The sequence below is a fragment of the Leuciscus leuciscus genome (assembly GCF_965113295.1).
Source record: "Leuciscus leuciscus genome assembly, chromosome: 18".
Lineage (NCBI taxonomy): Eukaryota > Metazoa > Chordata > Actinopteri > Cypriniformes > Leuciscidae > Leuciscus > Leuciscus leuciscus.
Window position 1 is genome coordinate 16,207,761 of NC_138742.1, and position 22,199 is coordinate 16,229,959.

At 40.2% G+C, this 22,199-nt stretch overlaps 1 protein-coding gene across 3 annotated transcripts in view; it reads left to right on the top strand.

The window, feature by feature from the left end:
• spen (spen family transcriptional repressor) overlaps positions 1-22,199 on the top strand; it is a 31,582-nt gene that overhangs the window by 3,236 nt on the left and 6,147 nt on the right. The window contains exons 1-10 of one of the 3 annotated variants that reach the window (XM_082144320.1): positions 1-1,776; positions 3,935-4,558; positions 12,495-12,655; positions 12,838-13,038; positions 13,137-13,288; positions 13,408-13,533; positions 13,750-13,863; positions 14,007-14,120; positions 14,219-14,319; positions 14,413-22,114. In XM_082144320.1, the coding sequence (XP_082000446.1) occupies positions 1,556-1,776; positions 3,935-4,558; positions 12,495-12,655; positions 12,838-13,038; positions 13,137-13,288; positions 13,408-13,533; positions 13,750-13,863; positions 14,007-14,120; positions 14,219-14,319; positions 14,413-22,114 (9,516 nt within the window). In that variant the 5' untranslated portion in view covers positions 1-1,555. The remainder of the gene's footprint in view (positions 1,777-3,934; positions 4,559-12,494; positions 12,656-12,837; positions 13,039-13,136; positions 13,289-13,407; positions 13,534-13,749; positions 13,864-14,006; positions 14,121-14,218; positions 14,320-14,412; positions 22,115-22,199) is intronic. The other 2 variants (XM_082144318.1, XM_082144319.1) reach the window with 2 other exon arrangements.

A 22,199-nucleotide genomic window follows, 5' to 3' on the forward strand; every position in this document is an offset into this window, starting at 1 on the left:
GGACATAGTTTTTCTGAAGGCAGGGGGACCATTCGTTTCTTGTAACTCATCTCTCCCTCCCAATTATTTCCGTCATTAATTGGGCTAATTTATTGTTTTGGGGGCGGGGGACATATGGGAAATTAAGTGAACACACAGGAGGGTAGTGATTTGAGCATCACGCTTTGATGGTTGAGGTCTGTCATCGCTTACCGTGTAAAGATGAGCCAGTTTTGAAGTTTGTCAATGCATGGTGAACATGCATCGAAATTCATAATCATTATGTAGAGCTTAGCGTGCCTCTGCATGGGGATTCTCTCAGAGTTGGATATCGCTTGCGAAGAGAATCCAGGGCATGTTTCGGATATCAAAATATTTCGGGATTTCTGGAAGCGAGAGCGCATCCGTGACCGCAGCCTTACCTGGAATTGCCCTATTCTGGAGTACTGTACCGCCCAAGGTGGATTAATGTCTTACTTCATGTTTTTTACTCTGTTGTTGTAACACGATTACGGTGTTGATCAATTAAGACCCATTGATTGGTAATTGGATTAATGAAATGGGTGGTTTAGGATCAGTTCTTTCCCTTCGATGATCTGGAACGCTCTGGATGATGTTCTGTGGATTCTTAATCACACTGGATTAATATTACCCAATGACAAGGATATTCTATCACTACAAATTCTTTTCTCTTTTTTTTCGGGATTATTTGTGGTGGTAGGGTTTTGCTGTTAATTACATGGGAGACTTCTGCCATTGATCAACATGGTAGAATGTGACAGAAACACAGTGAGCAAATCTCTTTGTTTATTCATTACTTATTTATAGACCATTTAAGTTCATTTTTGCTTTTTTCCCTAAACGCTGAAGAAAAAAATAATGGATTTAAAATAGTTAATGGTCTACTCTCCTGAAGAATTAACTGATTTTTGGATCCATAAAGTAAAGCATGGAGGTATTGCTGTTGTGGGGTTGAAGACTTCTCGCTTTGGATGTGAAATATCCCAGTGGATTACAAATCCCCATAAAGGATCTGGAACTACAGCAGACTGTGGATACACTATAGCTAAGATGAAAGTCGCTTTTTCCTAATGGACTATTCCAATGCCAATGGATTATTGATCTCTTTTTCCAAACATCAATGAAGATTCCACTGGGATTTGTAAAACATTGATCGAACACCCATGTTTTCTGAGTTGACTTGGATTATTAACATCACAGTGGTTAAAACACTGCCATCTTGTTCTGATGGGATATCTGGAAAGTGAACTGTTTTCAATTGTAAGGAGGTGGCGGGATAAGATTCAAAGAAATCTTTTTATCTGCACTGAAGAGGGATTTAAAGTCTCAGGCATCATGTAGAACAATTTTACATTTTCATATTTTAAAAAAATCCACAGAGACATTTTGTTTCAAAGGACTAATGAAAATGAAGAACCGAAGTAATGCTGTATGAAGAACCAAATGATGGATTTATTATGTTTTTGGACTTCTTTCTCCAGCCTGTTTTTGATCTGATGGGGATCTTTGCACTGAATCTGAGTTGGACATTCTACCTCCTGACTTTTACCTCCATATGCTTTTCCCATATCGATATTTTTTTTTTTTTTTTAAGTGCATGGATTTTTTTTTTTGGCCGAACTATTCTGTTGGATCCTCAAAGATAAGGATTACTTCGTTGGTTTTTTTCTTACCATTTTTTCATTCTACATTTTTAACCCCCTTTTTTGCTCACAAAGTCTCTGTCTCCCTAAATTGTATTTGGAATTGTAGGTCGGGTTACCGCTGTCTGAAAAGGTTGGTATGTTCTGCCCTGTGTATATTAGCTGTTCTCTAACCCCTAGTTTGATCCCCTGTCTTTTTTCCATCTCCCACTAACAGATGTAGCTGTTAAACAGGCTGTTTTTAGTAGCTTGTTGGCATTTGCAGATTTTTACCTCACTTTGCTGTCCCTTTCCTGATTCTCACTCTCTTTCACACTCCCTGGCTTTTTGCCTCTCTGCTTTACCTACGTGAATAATTTGAATAGTGTTTGAGGCATGTCATGAAAAATAAAAGGTTCAAATGACTTTAAAGATACAGAAAAGCTGACCAAACACATTACAGCTCTATGGAAATGGAGGAGATGGCAAATGAGCTGTGGAGTGTTGTGATGCAATGTTTCACCACTGTTTGTCAGTTCTTGTGGAAATTACAGGAGTGGACTATATGTATTGTAAAGGTTGATCACAGTCAAGTTACACAGCTGGCTTTCACTAAACAAAAGCATCTTTTTCTAATAGAAACCAAACCAATTAACTAGGTCAGATTTGTTGCTACATGCTCACTATCACTCACTGTCAATGACTAACAAATACTTATTCTGGAGAAGCTGTATCTCAAGCTTTAAATTTAACTTGTCAGTTATTATTTAAACCTTTTAGTGGAAATGACAGAATTCACTTGCATTATAAATAGCTAATATATTGCATACATGTATGTTGCTTGGCAACCTTACAGTTATTAATGGTCAGTGTTTTTTTTTCTTCTGAAGAACAAATGTAATGCTGTATGAAGAACCACATCATTATTATTATTATTAATAAATGTAACTATTGGTGGCTTTGTTGTGAGGTTAAGGGGAACTTAGGCAAAATGCTTCTTGTGCCTAAGAAAACTACACTTGTAATAGACTACCTCTCATGGATTATTGCATATTAATATTTTCTTTCACACACTGAAGACTTTTGAAGTTAAAAAAAAAAGTAAATGAAATAATCACTAAGGTACTGAAAAACCTACAGTAGTCGGTTAGAGTAACTAATTTAAAACAGTTATAAAATTAACAGAATTCACCAGTCTAAAAATGTAATTATCTGTTACTGCTTATTTCCCAGTAGTTTGAAAATATCTCTAGCTATTTGACTTGAGATAGGTTGCGGAATGGTTGCCGTTATGTTTTAATAGTTTGAAAGGGCAACTAAAAATACAATCTTCAGGCATTTCAAAATGGCTATTAAAGTGAAGCTAGCATAGAGCTCAGCATATCATAGCATCCCCTTTACTCATTTCCCTTTCTTTAGGGTTTATATTGTTCCTCTTAAAAAAATAAAAAAACATGTTTTAGATTCACTCTCCACATGAAACATTATTCTACTGCATGACCAGAAACAAATGTTGGACCGTATTATTGCAAAAGACCCTTATTCCAAAATAATGAGTTTTTATAACCCGTGGCTTTGATTTTATTCTTTGAGAATGATTTCATTTTAGTCATTAAACTCCATTCTTGTTAGTTAATTAAAAAATCACAAACTGAAGCAGTAATATGCAGTCATGCTATCATAGGAGGGAAGTAGGAGGTATATAATTTGTAATCAAAACACATATTTGCTTCATTTTCATAGTAATACAGAATAAATTAACTGCATCTAATTGGTTAAAAAAAATCAAACTTAGTTTTTTTGGTAGGGTAATGAATATGCATTTTCTCACTAAATAGACAAAAACAGTAGTTTTATGCATAAAAAAGAAATCAAGTTCACTTCTATCTAAGAAATTGTAAACTGCCAATGTAGAATAAATTAATCTCTGGCTTTTTTTCCCTCTACCCTGTGTAACTTGGAATGTGACTGACCATGGCATGCATGACTTTTGTCATGCATATTTTTCTTCCCTTTTGTTTTCAATATAGATTCAGTATGATTTCAGAAATGCAAAAAGAGCCCCCCCCCCAAAAAAAAATTTTTTTTTTCAAGTTGTCCTGACCTGGTATCAATGTTTGGATTGAATGCTATGTTAAAAGGAATATTCTGAGACAGCATCTTTCCAACATGCACTTGCAGTCTATGTTTTGATTAAATCACTTCTTCAACGCATGTCACTTGATTCGTGTACCTGTCAGGGATGAAAATAACATTCATTTCATTCTTTCCATTTTTCTTTGCCATCCTCCATCCCTTTCCTTGTCATGTAGGGCTGCGGACAGTCGGGAGCGATCTTACGATCACAGTTCCTATGGACACCATGAGCGTAGCAGCAGCAGCAACACCAGTAGTTTCGATCGCCAGCGTCACTATGAGACTGATTATTACAGAGACTCTAGGGACCGAGCCCTCAGTGGAGCCAGCGGGAGTGCCAGTTCTGCCAGTGGCAGCATTGGAGGCGGCTCATCAGCAGCCAGTGTAGGTGTCGCAGGGAGCGTTGCAGGAAGCAGCAGTGCTGCTGGAAGCAGTAGCAGCACTGCCGGAGTGGGAAGTGGCGGCTCGACACCGGGAGGCATTGTCTACTATGGTTCACGAAGCCGGAGCCCTAGTCGTTTTGAGACTACAGAGACTCGCTATGAGCCCCGTGCCCGTGAAGCTTTCACACTCGCCAGTGTGGTCCATCGGGATTTATACAGAGAAGAAAGAGGTAGACGAGGAGATAGGACATACCACCACAGTCGCAGTCGATCGCCACACTCTTCACACAATCCATCACCACAGAGGCTGGCGAGTCAGGCAGCGCGGCCGGCACGCTCCCGCAGTGGCTCAGGATCCCGCAGTCGTTCCTCCAGCTCTGACTCCGTCAGCAGCACCAGCAGTAGTGGCAGTGGCAGGTAAGTGCTGTGATGCATCTTATTGCAAACCATTAGCATATCTATGGCAGTAAATTTGCATGATGTAAAATATTCGTCAACAGCAACAAAAAATTTCGAGCCAAAAGTTAGGATTTTTATTTGCCTGTCAATGTTTTCAAAGGCAAAAGAATCATACATTTAAATTTTTTACCAATCTATTTAGGGCCCAAGCACAGATGGTGCGAGGACCCTCTTGGAATTGCTCTGTTTATTTTTTATACACATTTTATAATAATATTAAAGAAATATAAAATTAAACCAAAATGCAGACGTGGACGACTCTGCATCGATGCAGTAATAGACCATAATCGACCATAAAAGACCAGAAGCCCGTGTGAGTGTGTGTGCATGCGTGCGAGGCCGTGAGCAAGTGCGTGTGTGTTCACGCAAGTGAGCGCAAGTCGATTGCGTGTGTGTGTGTGTGAGCGTTATTGTAATTTAAGTAGGCCTACACCTGACAGTTTCATGCGCTTTTAGTATTTACTAGTGTTTGTTCTAAATGGTCCTGTCGTCTGCTGTGTTTAGATTCAAGTTGTGTTTGATGTTTGCTACATTCAGGAAGTGTACTTTCTTGGAGCAGATAAAATAAAAAGGGAGTTCATATAGCTATCTGACTGCTTGTATCGATTGACGAAAATGTAGGCATGTGCAGTAATATTGAAAAGTGAGGATGCAACGCATCGTGATATCGAATCGGTGACATGATAGTTGTAATCGAATTGAATCATGAGGCCAGTGAACACCCCTATTGGCTAGGAATGTTTGTACTCGCAGATTTTTTACATGGAATGCAAGAACAATGCAAATAAAAAAAATTCTACATAAATATAATATGAAATAGGCTATACATTTCAAACACTATTTAAGACAAGTAAACAGTCTGTGATGACATAAGAACAAATTATCAAACTACAAGCAATATCACAAATAAACACAACAGAACAAAGATACAAATGAAATAAACAGGTTTTTCAGGAAAATCTAACACTACTTGGATACAGATTAGGTAGATTAGGTACAGAAATTTAATAATCAAGTGTAGAATAACACTTGGATAGTCTTCACTGTATAAGTTAAATATAGATGAATCCTTATTAAAGTTATTAAGTCAAGAGCATTGAGTGTTTTCTTTTGTTGTTTGATTAACATTAAAGGGTTACTACCCCAAAATGAAATCTATGTCATTAATTAGGCTACTAACCCTCATGTCGTTCCAAACCTGTAAGACCTTCGTTCATCTTTGGAACATTAACATAACATAACACAACATTAAGGTTGAACCACTGTAGTCACATGGACTATTTTAACGATGTCCTTTGAACGAAGTTCTTACGGGTTTGGTGACAGGAGGATGAGTAATTAATGACAGAAATTTCATTTTTGTGTGAACTAACCCTTTAAAAACAGACAGCCGCAAGAGTATTAGGCTGCTGTCACTTTAAGACAGTGGACGGATCCAATATACTGATACACATATTTGTTTTCTCGACTGTTTACGTTCACTTAAAGGGGTCATCTGATGCCCATTTTTCACAAGTTGGTATGATTCTTTAGGGTCTTCGTGTAAAGTTTGTAACATACTTTGGTTAAAATTCCTCAATGGTTGTGTAAAACAACACCCTTTTTACCTCCTCAAACAGCGAACCGTTTCGGTGCATGTCTCTTTAAATGATAATGAGCAACTGCTCACCCCACCCCTCTCTTCCATGGGGGGTGTCCACACAAGACACACAAAGTGCTGCCTTGGCAATCTGCCTCGCAGAAAGTATACAAATGGCTGAGGGAGGAAATATGCTAATACGGGACAGTCCACCAGTGGTTGTGGGCAGAGTATGAGCAATATGACATCATAATTTTGTGTGAAATTATCTGTTCAAGCACAAGAAGAAGAGAAATTGAGCTCAATTCAGTAATTGCGTGCTGTCAGATGCTCGCTTCGGATGTACGAGTTATTTTCGGGTCTTCTTGTGCTTGAATATTTCAATTGGCAAGGCTTAAAAACATGTGCAAATGAAATGCAGCACATCAGCACTGGCTTGATCGGGACAGTGTCAATTCTCTTCACGCGGTATGTGTAAGCCTCCCTCTTTCTCACTTTGAGTGCACATATATGTGAGAGAGTGTGACAGAGGGTGCTCTCAGCCAAGCGACAGTTCGTAAAGCTCAGCAGGCAATAGTATTATTATCTGCGCTAAACTTATTTTTTGGCTCTTACTCAATCACAAGCAATTTTTTTTTTTTTGCCCAGCGTGAAATTTGGTCGCATATGCGAGTGATTTAGTTGCATTGTAGAGGGCTGAAATGTTAGGCTACATAAATTCATGAACACATTTTGCTGGAAAACAATGGCATATGATGCAAAACATTGGTTTGTAGTTTACATTATAAATGATGCTTTAAAGACTATCACAAGTCATTTTTGTAATTTCCACAAAACTTGATCTGTTAGCCAGCTAGATAACATCTGTCTGACGAATCAGCAGAATTTGCAACAGCAATGTAGATTACATCACGGAAAATCAAACATTTAAGTTTGCAAGGCATAAAATAGATGTAAAATATCAAAGAATGTAACATTTGAGTGGCAAAGGCCAAGTTCCGTAAACTGGCCCAAAATTCCCTCATGTGGGTCATCTTCATTGTTGAGCCTTGTTTCTTTTGAAGATTATGCACTAAATTCTTCAGTGAGTGCAGTGTGCATTTTTAATGTTAAAGGTGCATTGCGCAAGTCTCTGAGTTTTTGCAGAACTAAGCGAAACTGCAGCCAGAAGTGTGCACGCTCACGGACAAAAGTTTTCTTTTTTTTTTATCTTACGTGGAGTTTGCGTTGGTGTTTGAAATGAACTACAAGCCGGTCTCTTAGAATCCATCTTCTACGGAGAATGGCGTCGAATACACAAACCTGCCAGACATAGCCAGGTGAGCGTGCCGTGAACGCGCATGACGTCACGCCCAGTCTAAAATTCCGTCCCGAATCCCTCTTATTTATTTTACTTTACAGGATTATAGAGACAATCTCAGTGATCAGAGAAGGGCTCATTCAGCCCATCAGGCAATTGTTTAAGCATGGGTTAGAAAACGGGTATTTTTAACATGAAAAAGTTGCTTAATGCACCTTTAAAATACTTTGTCCTAAATTAATATGCCTAGACAAGAAAGCAATTCATATGTTGTGGCACTATCAAACATTGTTTTTTCATTTGTTTGCACATCTCATTTAAGCATCTCAACTTTGGCTCAACCAGCAGCGTGAGTTTGAGTCGGGACTATTTGCTTGGTTGATGTAGGTCTTGAAAAAATCTGTTTGTAAAGTGGGACAGAAATGACATTACTTAGTCATTCAGTCATTCTTCTGTTGTCATTCAGCTTTCATCATTATTTATCACCCAGGCAGGCATTTCAGTTTTTCTTTTTGTTTAGGCCTAATTTGCTTGACTTGTTGTCTAGCTTTTGTATTACATTTTCACAGGATGATTGACGCTACAGTACTTCTAAAAAGAAACCAGTGAGGTTTTTAAATGGCTTTTCTGTCACTTGAATTGAATAATATTGTTCTGTTGATCACAAAAACAACTTTTTATGAAATGTATTAGTTATTATGAGTATTCACCCCATTCAAGTCATAATGTTACAGGGATGGGCAACGTCGGTCCTGGAGTGCCGCTGTCCTGCAGAGTTAAGCTCCAACCCTGATTTAAAAAATACTCACCTCTCTGTAGCTTTAGCAGAGATGGTCTTAGGGAGATATGGGGGTCCAAGGCTCTACTATTGGAGAAAAGTCTAACAGCTAACTTGGATCATGTGTGCCTTGATAGCCAATCACATTACAGCCTTGACTCCATTGAATTTTGTTCAGAGTTGTGCGACAGTGAATCACTGTTTGTGGATACCATAGAAATGAATGAGATATGATTCCGTTTACATCCTACCTGTTGCTAAATTGTCCATGAGTTCTCTTATAAAACAGCATTTTTTTCGGTGTAATCTCTAAAAAAAATAGATCAATGCTAAATTGTTTAATTTGATGACTCAAATTCTTAATTATTGATTACTAACTTTTTATTTAACTTTAACCCCTTTTGTTTTACTACATTGAGTACATTGTGTTGTAGCCTACTTCAATCAATTGAATTTGAAACCCCTCAACCACACAGATTGTATCTTCTTAACTATTTGTGTATGTTTAAAATATTTATAACTACTGCAGCCAATTGGATTATGGATAATTGGATAATTATTTTAGATTTTGTTTTTGGAGGGTTTTGTTTTTCTGAGCCATTTCTGCTGACTGAATGCTGTAAACTGCAACACAACTTGAAAAAGTCGAAGGGAGGCAATAATTTTTATGGGAACTGTATTTTCTCTCATTCCTGACCAAGTTGCAGATTTGGCTTCGAGCACTTTGAGTCGGCATATTGGGATGCCCTGGAGCAGATGCGCGTGTAGGCCATAACAGCTCTGGTCAAGAGCCGCTTTTCCACTGTCGGGCCGAACGGTTCTCATTGCGTAAACGCTCCATTCCGCGCCGATCCGGGCCAGCTGGTATGATTACGGTTTAATTTTCCACTGTGCGGCTGAGAGCGGCCGCTCTTTTGAATGTAATACAAACGCGTCAGTCTTTGCCTTGGTAAAGGTTTACTGATGATATGAGATGTATATAGCGCAAATTTACTAAAATAATAGTAAATTTACTTCACTCAAATTGCGTGCTTAACAAGCTACAGAGAAATTGGTTGCCAGGCAACAGGCAAGTGACACATCCTGAATGGCGACGTCTCTTCACGGATTCTACCAGCTAGCTAACCGTGCTGAGAATTACGGGCCGAGAACGGTTTGTAATTGTGCGCTGTGCCGTACCAGGCTCAAGTGGAAACACAACTGGAACCGTCCCTAACCATTCTAAGAACTGTTCGGCCCGACGGTGGAAAAGCGGCTAAGCTTTGCCCCCAGCAGGTTTTAGATTATAACTTTATCTTTGTGGGAGTCTCTTTTTATCCTTGAATTTTAAAGGGGACCTATTATGCAAAAATCAAAAAGTGTTTGGACACTGATGTGTGTCCACAGTATGTGTAAACAACCAGCCTATATTGGTAAAAATCCACCCAGTCCTTTTTTATATATATTTTTTTATAATCCCCATAAATCATAAACAGTCTCTCTTGGAAACAAGCGGCTCCAAATTTCCCCCTACTCTTAGGTGAGCCTGTGACGATCTGCCCTCTTAGCATAGGCACTGCCGTGAGTGAGCCACAACAGTCCGCCATTTCTGTTTCCTCTCTGTAGCAGCTGGAGATATAGTCTGCACCAAAAAAAAAAAAACATTTCAAATATTCTGTTATTGGATGTACCAACAAACATAATTTATTATTAACTTCATAAATGTATCCACTAACCATTCAGAAACGTCCAGTTGCATTCTAAAAGTCTCTCCATCAGTGTCTGAGTCCTGTTCGAACATGTAAGGCTGAACATTTTGGCTGCGTGACATTCTCCAGTTTTATTGTTGACAACAAAGGCCCCGCCCTCCTCTGGAAAGGGGGCTGGGAGCAGTAGCTCATTTGCATTTAAAGGGACACACACAAAAACAATGTGTTTTTGCTTGCGCCCCAAATAGGGGCAAATTTGACAAGCTGTAATGGTCTGTGGGGTATTTTGAGCTGAAACTTCAGACACAATCTGGGGACACCAGATACTATATTACATCTTGTGAAAGGGGGCATAACAGGTCCCCTTTATAATGTAGAGCTCTCTGAAATGTTTCAGCACAAAGAGTTGTTGTGACTAATATATCAAAGGGAATGCATTTAGTTTAACCCCTCTAAAAATGTCCTTTTTAACCACATCTGTAAGACAGAAGCCTTTGTGTAATCTGTAATGTAAATGTATGAATATAATAATGAATCCAAATAAAAAAAAATTATGTTTCGTCCAAAAAATCTTGGTTGTTGTAAAAATGTACGTCATAAAAGCAGCCTTGTGAAGCAGGTGGGTAAAGTTCATACATTTCTTGGCCTACCCCTCTGTGTTATAGACATGCATATCCAGGAAGTATGTCTGTTGAAATAGTGACAAACAAACATGTAGATGCGGTGCAAAGTAAATCATTTCCAGCTATCGGAAGTAATTGGAAACCATTTTTTAACAACAATGACATTATACTTGAGTGTTCCAAATGTCAAGAAAGGTGTCCATATCATTTTCAGTATTTTTAGCTGCACTGTTTACCAATGACAAGCCCAATGTTAAAGGGTCATGAAGATCTAAAGGCCTGTTCACACCGAGACAAATTTTTTGTGTGATAAACCTTTTAATTTGAAATAATTTCAGACCAACACAAACAATTACATGCTTTCATATCGACAGATTTTTCGAAGCGACAGTAAATAGAAGATTGAATCCAGAACCGGCTCTCTTGTCACTTTACTATTTACTATTTGGTGTTGTTTGATAAACACCTTCGTGAATACCAAAATCTGAACGGCTGTTTGACTTCCTTTGTTCTCCATGACAAGCAAGTGCCAGAAATGGAAAGTTGCGTACCACAACTCTTGTGTATCACTGTACCTTTTGTTATTTCTTTTGCTTTGGTCTGTACAGACAAATCACATATGAGTTTTTGTGCCGAACATTTGTCTTGAATCTTGATGCCAGAAAACCTTAAAATATTAGATGTTAAGATGTTGACTGACCTAGTTGACGTTGCGTACTTTCACCCTTTGATGCTGACTGGGCTAGACTAGCTACAGGCAGGTCGGTCAGACATCAATGACTGATAATTCAGAAAACTTTGTGTTCAAGATCCATTTTGATTTACAGTTGAGAAAATTAGTAGAGATTGGTGCAGCCAAAGCAGAGTTTGTTCTTTTCTAAATAAGGGCCAATGTGCATAAAAACCAAAAAATGAAGCGTATGCTTTCCTATATGCTAGGTGCATTGTATGCTTTTTGAGGAGAAAAGGCTGTAGGGGAATTTTAAGAAACAACAGCTGATGTATTTTCACACTGCCCACTTGAACTCCCCCCACCCCCGTGAGATCCAGTTGGAACTGGAAATTTCTAGCCACTGCTGGATCCCTGCCCACTCCCACAGGCCAGCCCCTATCAGCCGCACTTCTGAGAGGGAGAATGAGAGGGAGTGAGAAAAGAGGGCAGTGCAAAGATGTAAACAGACAAAAGGAAAGCCGTGTATATGGCTAAATCATAGTGGGGAAAGAAGTATCCACTATAATGTCAAAATGTCAGGTTTAGGCAGTTAAGGTAGTATTTGAAATGTATTAAGCGTAATGAAAGAAAGATGAATTTGCAAATATGTGTTTATTTATTATTATTATTATTATTATTATGCCTAATAACTATATTCTTGAGTGGTTGGTTCTTTTTGTTCAAGCAAATGTTTTATTTTATTTATTTTATTAAATTATTGTTTGTAGTTTTAGCTTTTTATGCAATCATTGTTTGCTTGCACAGTTGTTTGGCTCTTGTCAGTGGCTATTTGATGAGATTTAGAGAAATAAAGGAGTGTCACAGTTGTTTCACTATTTGAAACTTGGATAAGCGCAGTGGTTCCCAATCCTGGTCCTGGGGACCCACAGCTCTGCACATTTTGTATGTCTCCCTCATTTAACACACCTGATTCAGATCATCAGCTCGTTAGGAAAGAGCTCTGAACTGAACTGGGTGTGTCAGATAAAGGAGACATATAAAATGTGCAGAGCTGTGGGTCCCCAGGACCAGGATTGGGAACCACTGAGCTAGAGTGTTGTAGATATTTTCAGTCACTGACAGACAGTTTATTTTGTATTTTTTTGTTGTTGCAATAGTGCCTCCCTGAGGTGGGAAAATAAACTGCATGAAAAACTGGAATTTGTAAATTCCCTTAAAGGAACCATTCTGAGCATGTTTGTGTTCTCTTACAGTAGTGATTCCAGCAGTAGCTCCAGTGATCGATCTCCAGCTCGATCTGTTCAGTCAGCAGCTGTACCTGCCCCTTCTGCTCAACCTCTACCTTCACTGGACAAAGATGAACCTCGCAAAAGTTTTGGTATCAAAGTGCAGAACCTCCCTGTGCGCTCAACAGGTGAGGCTTTTATGAGTTTGTCAAATTAAGTAAAATGAAGACATGCAACTTTTCAAAAAGCAAAGCTAAAACCGTATTGCCCAACAAATTTAAGGATTATTTTGCAACATGCTTTGGTGAGACAGCGTTACTAAGCAGTACTAAGAGTATTAATGTAATTATGCTCTTTCTATCAATTTTAGATACAAGCCTGAAGGACGGCCTTTTCCATGAATTTAAGAAACATGGCAAAGTCACATCAGTTCAGATCCATGGTGCCTCTGAGGAACGATATGGATTAGTGTTTTTTCGCCAGCAAGAAGACCAAGAAAAAGCTCTAAGTGCATCTAAAGGGAAGCTGTTTTTTGGCATGCAAATTGATGTCACTGCTTGGCATGGCCCAGGTTGGTTTCTTGCATTTAGTGCACAATTCTTTGTTGTTATTAAAAGGTTTAATAGGAGCATTGGGCCTAACATTGTTCTCTAATCTGTCGCTGAATAGAAACCGAGAGTGAGAATGAGTTCCGGCCTTTGGATGAACGTATTGATGAGTTTCACCCCAAAGCTACAAGGACATTATTCATAGGAAATCTAGAGAAAACCACAACCTATCATGACCTGCTGAATATATTTCAGCGTTTCGGAGAGATTGTTGTAAGTAGCATTTTGAAAATGTGTTTTAAAAATTGTGCAAGTAAAAAAAATAAAAAAATAATTCTGTATTGTCAACACTGCTTATGTATGTGCTTTTTTTTTTTTTTTTTTTAAACCAGGATATCGATATTAAAAAGGTAAATGGTTCCCCACAATATGCCTTTCTCCAGTATTGTGACATAGCAAGTGTCTGCAAAGCAATTAAGAAAATGGATGGTGAATACCTTGGTAACAACAGGTTAAAGGTGAGGATGGGACCAGATTAATCAAGTGATTCAAAATGTGGTTGTCTAAAGTAAATTTTTTTGCTACGTACAATTAACAGACAATCTTCATTTAGAAGAATCATTTTAGAGAAGAAACGAGTATTTACAATTATTTTACAATTCTACTCATTAGAACTAAAACCGATAGATTACACAGGACATATTGGTTGACTAAATGGGGTTTCTTTCCTGCAGCTTGGTTTTGGCAAGAGTATGCCTACTACATGTGTATGGTTGGACGGCTTGTCCTCCAGTATTACCGAACAGTATCTAACAAGGCACTTTTGTCGTTACGGACATGTTGTAAAGGTATTCATCCTGTGCATGATTTAAAGTTTCTGTATTTTTCTTAAACTCATGTTCTGAACTCAATTTCAATAGAATAAATCCATTTAAATTTGATGTTTACTTTATTTCTATATATTACATTTTTCTTTTTTTTTCTTTTTTAGGTTGTGTTTGACCGACTGAAAGGAATGGCCCTTATCTTATATAATAATATAGAGTATGCGCAGGCCGCTGTCAAGGAAACAAAGGGTTGGAAAATTGGAGGAAATAAAATAAAGGTCTGTAATATAATATGAATTTGACCACTGCACTTCAGAGTGACTTGACAAACTCACTAATTGTTTGTCTAGCATTGATTAATTAAATTTGTTTGTAGGTTGACTTTGCCAACCAGGAAAGCCAGATGGCTTTCTACCGTTCAATGCAGGCATCTGGACAAGACATAAGAGATTTCTATGAAATCATATCTGAACGAAGGTGAGATGTTGTATGTTAACACCTCTTTCATTGTGTAGAATCATGGTGCCTTTATTTCTTTTTATATTTAATCATTTATTTATTTTTTTGCAGAGATGAGCGCCGGCCGCCATATCATGAGTTCACAGCTGAGCGGGCATACTATGAGAATGTGCGTACACCAGGTTCCTACACAGAGGATCCACGCCGAAAATATCCTGCCAGAAGTCGAGAGTTTTATTCAGAATGGGATCCTTACCAGGGAGATTACTATGATCCACGATACTATGATGACCCCCGTGAATACAGGGATTATAGAGACCCATATGAGCAGGATATTCGGAAGTACAGCTACTTACAAAGAGAACGTGAGAGGGAAAGAGAGAGGTTTGAAACGGATCATGAACGCGACCATGGTCGACGGACAATTGAACACAATCAAAGCCCATCCCATCCACGTCGTCCCGCTAGCCCTGCTGCCTCCCCATCCCTTTCTGAACGTCCTCCCAGTGACTCTGAACATCATGTTTACAGCCGCTCATCTGAGCGAAGTGGCAGCTGCAGCTCACTTTCTCCACCACGATTTGAAAAGCCAGATAAAATTCGTTTGGAGAGGCACAATAGGAGTGATAAATCAGAGAAAGACAAATCAGTCTTTGAGGTAGATCGTGGAAATGGAGGAGAAAAAGAAAGACGTGCTGGACGTAAGGAAAAAGGAGACAAGGACAGGACTGAGAAGCAGAAGTTGAGGAAATCAAAACTTGCATCCCCCACTGTTCCATCATCAGAGACAGACCTTGAACTTGACAGGGACACTAGCCCAGAAGCTAGCTTAACTTTGCGAGGTAAAGCCAGTAAATCATTCGTCAAAGACTACTCTGGAAAAGGAAAACTTGATCTGCCACCTTGTGTTGTACAGCTGACAAGAGTAAAGGAGAAGGAAGGGAAATTAATAGATAGTATCCTTAGTGAGAAACAAAAAACAAAGGTTGGGAGTGATCCTGTTCGGTCTCCAACCACCCCACCCTCAGTTGATCACAAGAGTATGCCTTTCCGCATAGACACTCAGGCTAGAGATTTCTTTAAGCATGGAAAACATCTCAAGGAGAAGGGCTTGTCTAGTCAAGTTGAGGTTGTGGATAAAGAGGGCAAGGTGAAAAACAAAAAATACTTCAAAACTGATCTTCAATTTGACACTAGCTCTTCTGTGGATGCTGACCGATTGGCTGCACGAAAGAGGCGCTTTGAAGAAACATCTGGAAAGGCTGATAATTTGAGGAGGATAAGTCAGGAGGAGGATGAAGGCAAGTTAAGGAGATTTATTGATGAACCTTTGCTGAAAGACATTGATTTTGATAAAAAGTTGCTGCGAAAAGAAGCACACAAGAGAGAGCAAAAAATGAAGCCAGAGAGGATGGTTACTGTTAGTACTCTAAACGAAGAGCTAGACACTGTAATGTCAGTAGGCCTCAGTCTAGACCTTCAGGCCCGACTTGGTGAACCAATTGAGGAGGCAATAGATTCCTTTGATAGTCTTGATCAAAAGATAGGTTCTTTTGGAGTTAATAGTCAACCAAGTTTCAGTCTTGCTGTCTCTGATGATGGAAGTGTAGATATGGAATTTTCTAGAGACCAAGAACAGCAGCACTTAACTAGCTACAACGTACTCTCCTCAAGGCTGGAAAGAGATTCTGAAAGTAAGGAAAATTTGGTATCGGACATTGATCACTCGCAGAGTTGCAGAAAACAAATGGAGCAGAACCGTCGTCTACAGCAACAATTGCTAGACTGTGATAAATCTGATAAAACTGAAAGCACACCCAGCACTGATGCAGAAGATTTTGAGCATCGAAGTCTTGTGCATGAGTTAGGAAAACCACCTCAAGATGTAACTGGCGATTCACCACCCTCTAAGCGAAAGAAGTTAGGAGCATTTGAATTTGATTTTGGCACTAAAAGAGAGCGAGATTATCAGAGGTTTAGACGGATAAATGATGAACCTGAAAGGAGACTTGCTTCACTTCCAGGGACACCTTTTTCTGAGGAGGAGAGAAATGCATCACAATTGCTGGACAAAGAGCCAGATTCACCATTGGCAATGGACAAAAATTGCTTGGATTTTGATGTATCAAAATACAATATTGGCAACACAGAGCACCAAGGGCTTTTGCCACATACTGAGATTTTGAAAGTGAAGGCATCAGTGACAGAAGAGGAGTTCTGTTGGGAGAGCAATATTAGGCAGGCTACATTGACAGGAGAAATGAGCTTCCCTACTAGTTTTGTTAAACGAGAAAGTATCCGAAAACGCCCTGAATGTGAATTGGAGCCTGGGGAGGTTCAGTCAGACTCTGATGAAGATAGTGAAAGTAGGCACCTTTCACTAAAGCTAAACTCTTTCAAAAGAGAACATGAGGAGAAGCTTTCAGATTTAAAGTCTTCTGAGTCTCTTGAAAAGAATAAGTTCTATGAATTTGCATTGGATAAGACTATAACGCCAGACACCAAAGCTCTACTCGAGCGTGCTAAGTCACTGTCTTCATCTAGGGAAGAAAACTGGTCTTTCCTTGGTCATGACTCAAAATTCAAAAGCTTTCGAAATAGCACAGACAAGGAGAAGTCTGAACCCACTCCAAGACCTATTCCTTCTTGGTACATGAAAAAAAAGAAAATTCGCTCTGATTCTGATGGAAAGTTAGATGCTAAAAAGGAAGATGCCAAGCCTGACGAACAAGAACGACAAGAACTCTTTGCTTCACGCTTTCTTCATAGCTCTATCTTTGAACAGGACTCGAGGCGACTTCAACACCTTGAGCGGAAAAATAGCGACCCTGAAGTTAGAGTTTGGAGAGAAAGTATTACAAATGATTCCCAAGGGGAGCAAGCTGGGGCAGGAGGAACAGACCTCTCTCAAGAACCAAGAGTACTTTTTCATAGCCGCTTCTTAGAACTTCAACAAAGAGATAAGAACCAACAGCTGCCCATTTCAGAAAGAGTTAGTGTAAATGATCAGATGGAGGAGGAGAAGACACTGGATGAAGAGTTTGGGCCATCCCCCAATATATCAGAAATTTCCCAAGAGTTGTCAGTAAGTCATATCCCAGCTACAACATCACCAATGTCTCTCTCTAAAGTTTCAGAGACTTCTGTGCAGCATGATAAGCCAGTTTTGCCCTCTACATTAATAAACCTAGATGGTCGAGCAGTTGTGAATGAGGGGCCTGAAGATGCTCCAAAAGATTATTCTCCATTAATTAACCTAAAGGAGGAGAACACAGCTGTTGCAGTGAGTACTACACCCCCTGAACCCATGATAAAGGAAGATGTGACTGTCAAAGAACCTAATGAAAAGCTGGGTGTGTCCAAAAGAACTGTAAGCCCAATTGTTGAACAGGATATTGATGTCAAACCTCCTACTCCTGGTGCATCTTTAAGTAATGTTGAGCCAGAATGTGATCAATTTCAGGCATCTTCTCCATCGTTTCCAAAGCCCAGTCAAGCTCAAGAGATTGCTGAGCTTTCAGATATAAAAATGGAACCTGCTAATACTTATCTTCACAAGGTTGCATCCCCACTAGATGTGGAGCTGCCAGACACAGAACCTGAGATTGAACTGGTACAGACACCACGTAAACAACCTAAAAGTAAAAAGGTAAAAACTGTCTCGCCAGCATCAACACCGATCCCTCAAGTTGCTAATGAGAAACCAGCTACACGAAAGAGTGAACGCATTGATAGAGAAAAGCTAAAAAGATCTTCATCCCCCAGAGGAGACTCCACAAAACTCATTGCTGACTCCAGAAATTCTACGAAATCTCCTGTTCATGCTACAGATTCAGAGCAGGGCCATGAATCAAACACAAACCATGGCAGAACACGACAGCGACGGAATGTACGATCTGTCTATGCAACACCCCTTGAGGATGAAGCTCCACAATCAGGAAAAGAGATTACAGAACCTCCGCGTGTCACCCGTAAGCGCTGTAGTGATAAGGAGGCTGGAACACAGCAAATGGTAACCACACTTGGTAGAAGAGGTCGTCCACCCAAGACTCGTAGAAGAGGTGATGAAATGTCTCCAGTTAAGGGAGACCATACCAAAAATTCTGAGAGTGAAGACTCTGAAAATAAAGAGTCAGCATGTAGTGGAGAAATATTTAAAGTAGCAGAGGCATGGCGCTCTCCACGATCTCAAAAAGGGCAGTCTTCACCAATAAGAGCAGTACAAAGCAGAAAAACATTGAAATTGGACAAAGTGCCAGGTAGCCCAGAATCCATTCAGTCAGACAAAGCAGGGGTTGATGTGTCACCTGCCCTCGATCACCAAGCTGAATCCAAAGATGAAACTTCAATGCAAGTTGGACAGTTGTCACAAGATACCAAACAACATAACATATCTAAAAGAGAAAATGAATTTGCACATTCTGGTAAGGATAAAACAACTGATGCCGACATAGAAATCACTCCTGTAGAAAAAACACAGCTATTAGATAAGAAAATCAGGGCATCAAGGCCAACAAGAAACACCAAAACAATGCCTGAAGATAAGCCTGTCAACGTTATTAATCTCACTGTGGATGCAGCTAAGAATGCCCTTCATTCAGGTGAGGACAAAGCTGTAAGTTTAGAAGGGTCTTTGAAAACCAAAGCCCCACAGTTAGTAAAAGAAGAGTCAAATATCCCAGTTTACCACAAAGAGGAAGATGTGCACAGTACTGATGAAAAGGACGAGTCTCTTTCAGAAATGGAGCCTCCTACTGATCCTGTGGCTGCCTTGCTTGCCCGTCAAATGGAGCTGGAAAGGGCAGTGGAGAATATTTCAAAACTTACAGATGAACAGCTTCCAGCACCTTACAAAGAACCTTGTACTGAACCACCAACCCTAACACCACCTGTTATAGTACAACCTGCAGATGATACAGAGGTAGAAAAGCCTGCCAATCCAGCAAGTGAAACTGAACTGGCAGCTGCAATTGATTCCATTACTGCTGAGGATATATCTGGTGATGCAGATGGATTCTCTGCTCCAACAACATACACAGCCCTCCTTCCCACACCAGAGACGCTTGTTCTGCCTGTATCAGGTGAGGTTATTGAACCTGAGACAAACTCGACTGTAAAGACTATTGTACAGTCTGAACAAGATAGTGTTAAAGTTCCAGATTCAAAATCTTATCGAACATGTAAAACAGATACTTCATTCACAGAATCTCCATTATCAGAGGCAGCCAAAAAAGGAGGAAGAGCACGGCCAAAAACTCCAAAGAAATCCAGGGGTCGGAAGGTTTCTTTGAACAGAAAATTAGAAATGGCTGAGGATGCAGTGCCTGAACCTGAATCCAATACAGTCAAACTTCCAGAGTCTATCCCAGAAGAGATTAAAACTGCCAACCCTAAGGCAGCAACATCAGCAGCTGCAGCAGCTGTAGTCACTGTTGCTGCTGCATGCAAACATGAAGCTACATCTACAGTGATTTTAGACACACCAAAAGAGGCAGAACAGCCTGCTGTCGACCAGCCTGAACCTCAAGAATCTGCCTTCCACTCTGGAAATAACAGTCCTTCTTATTCAAGGACACAGCAGCTATCTCCTGAGCCAGTAGCATCTACCCTTACTTCACCTACAGCCTGCCTGAATTCACCTACATCCTCTAAGACTCCTCTCTCACCCCCTGAGTGGAACACCAGGACAGAGGAGAAGGGAATTATCCCTAAACCTCAAGTTAAAGTGTCTTTGTCTACACCAGGAGTTGGGGGACCTCCAGCAAATCCTCCCATGCCTCCTGACACAAAGGCCTCTGATATTGACCCAAGTTCCAGCACATTGCGAAAGATTCTAATGGAACCGAAGTATGTATCTGCTTCAAATAGCAATGCAGTCCCAGGTATGCAGTTCACAACCACATTAGCAGATCCACGGATGTCTAATAATGAAAATTCAGTTGAGGCTGTGCTGCCTTTAAAGACCTCTCTACCTGAAGATAGACCTAGCCCTATAACTCAACTTGTACCTTGTACAGCACCACCACAACCACCTCTTCTGCAACAATGTGGTACTCCGCAGATCTTAAAAGAGAAACTGGCTATAACTTCCACCGCTACTTCAGTCATTAGTCGGATCCCTATGCCCTTTGATTTCGAGGACACTCCTCGGATCTCTTTAAGCAACCGTAGCTCTGGAATGTCCATACCGAAGCAGAAGTATTGTACAGGCTTGAATGAAAATAGCAAGTATCATGGACTTAACCCCTCTGAGGATGGTGGAAGTGTTGGGCGCCCTGTTGTTGAAAGCACACATTGTAACACAGGGTCAAGTACTGGTTTGAGGGTCAATACATCCGAGGGTGTGGTAGTGTTGAGTTATTCTGGACAAAAGACAGAGGGACCACAGCGGATCATTGCTAAAATAAGTCAAATCCCACCAGCCAGTGCAGTTGATATTGAGTTTCAGCAGTCTGTTTCAAAATCACAGATAAAACAAGAACCACCATCTCACCCATCCACACCAAAAGGATCACAGACACCTACGGGTTATGGACATGCAGGGATAGTATTAGCTGGCCAAACCTTTAGTGCTCAGCCTGTTATTTCCTCGATTAATCAGGAATGTCCTAGCTCTGAAAAATCTGAACCATCCTACCACACTGGTCAACATGGAGGTTCTGTGAAAACCTTCCAACAGTCCACAAGCCATCCTCAGCTTCTGAGGTATAGCCAGTCAATTACACAGCAGCAGCATTTTAAGAAGAATGGAGTAACTGAAACCATTTCAATGAAAACTGATATAAAAACATCACAGAACTTCAATGTTAAACCAGTTTTAAGCCCACACCATCCATCTTTGGTAGGCAATCACATTTTAAGTTCAAGTGCTCCACATGAAAGAGTGGTCTCACAACCCAAGCAAGATTCACATTCTCCAAGGTCGTCAGGCCATTCCACGTCACCCTTTCCAAAAGTTTGCCCTCCTAGCAGCTCAGTTGTTTTGGGACCAGCTGGCCCTATATCTCAGTATGTGTCAAATATACACCATGCTGAGAAATCAGTGATAATGCCCCCTCATAGCGTCACCCAGTCTATGCCCATAGGTCATTTGTCCCAAGGAGATGTCAGAGCCAGTACGGCATCGTTATCTGGAATGGGTTATGGAATCCGTTCAGAAAACCTCTTATCGCCTCGATCTGCACCTCCACAACGTTCCACGACTCCTCAACCTGCAGTGATCAGAGATGTTGTGCTGAAGTCACATGCAGGTTTATCTGGTGGTGGCCAGGTTGAGACAAGCAATGATGATATGCTGAATCTCCCACAAGGACTTCGTAGAGCTTCTGCACCACAGTTACAACCGGAAAGCATAGTAATGCAGCCTGAATTCAAAGGTCTGCATCACAGGGCATTGCGTCTAGATCAGTATGCCAGAGATGTGCGTTTACTTGTGCACCAGCATTTAACTGACCATCCAGGTGTTGTAGAAAATCGCCAAACTCGAACACCAGAGGCAATGCAGTCATCTTCACACATATCATCTACTTCTTCTAAAGCTTCCCCTGTGGTAAAGAATGCTCCACAAATTGTGAGGGATGCACCAAAAGCAATGGAGCTGAAGATGACACCCTCCCCTCACTCAGACAGCAGGATAATAGGGCACACCCCTGGCTCTGTGATGGTATCTTCTCAAGGAGTTCAATTGATTCATACTGGAAATCCAAACTCCATGTCTGAATACTACAGAGAAATGCGTGGCTTCCATTCTCAGTATCCAAGTCATTCAGTAATTGGAATTAATTTGGCTAATCGTGGAATTGCTACATCTCAGGTGAGAGTTTGTTTTGTGCTCTACAATTATAATTTATGCAATACAGTTATCAGTTATGTTAGCCATGATATGTATATATATGTAT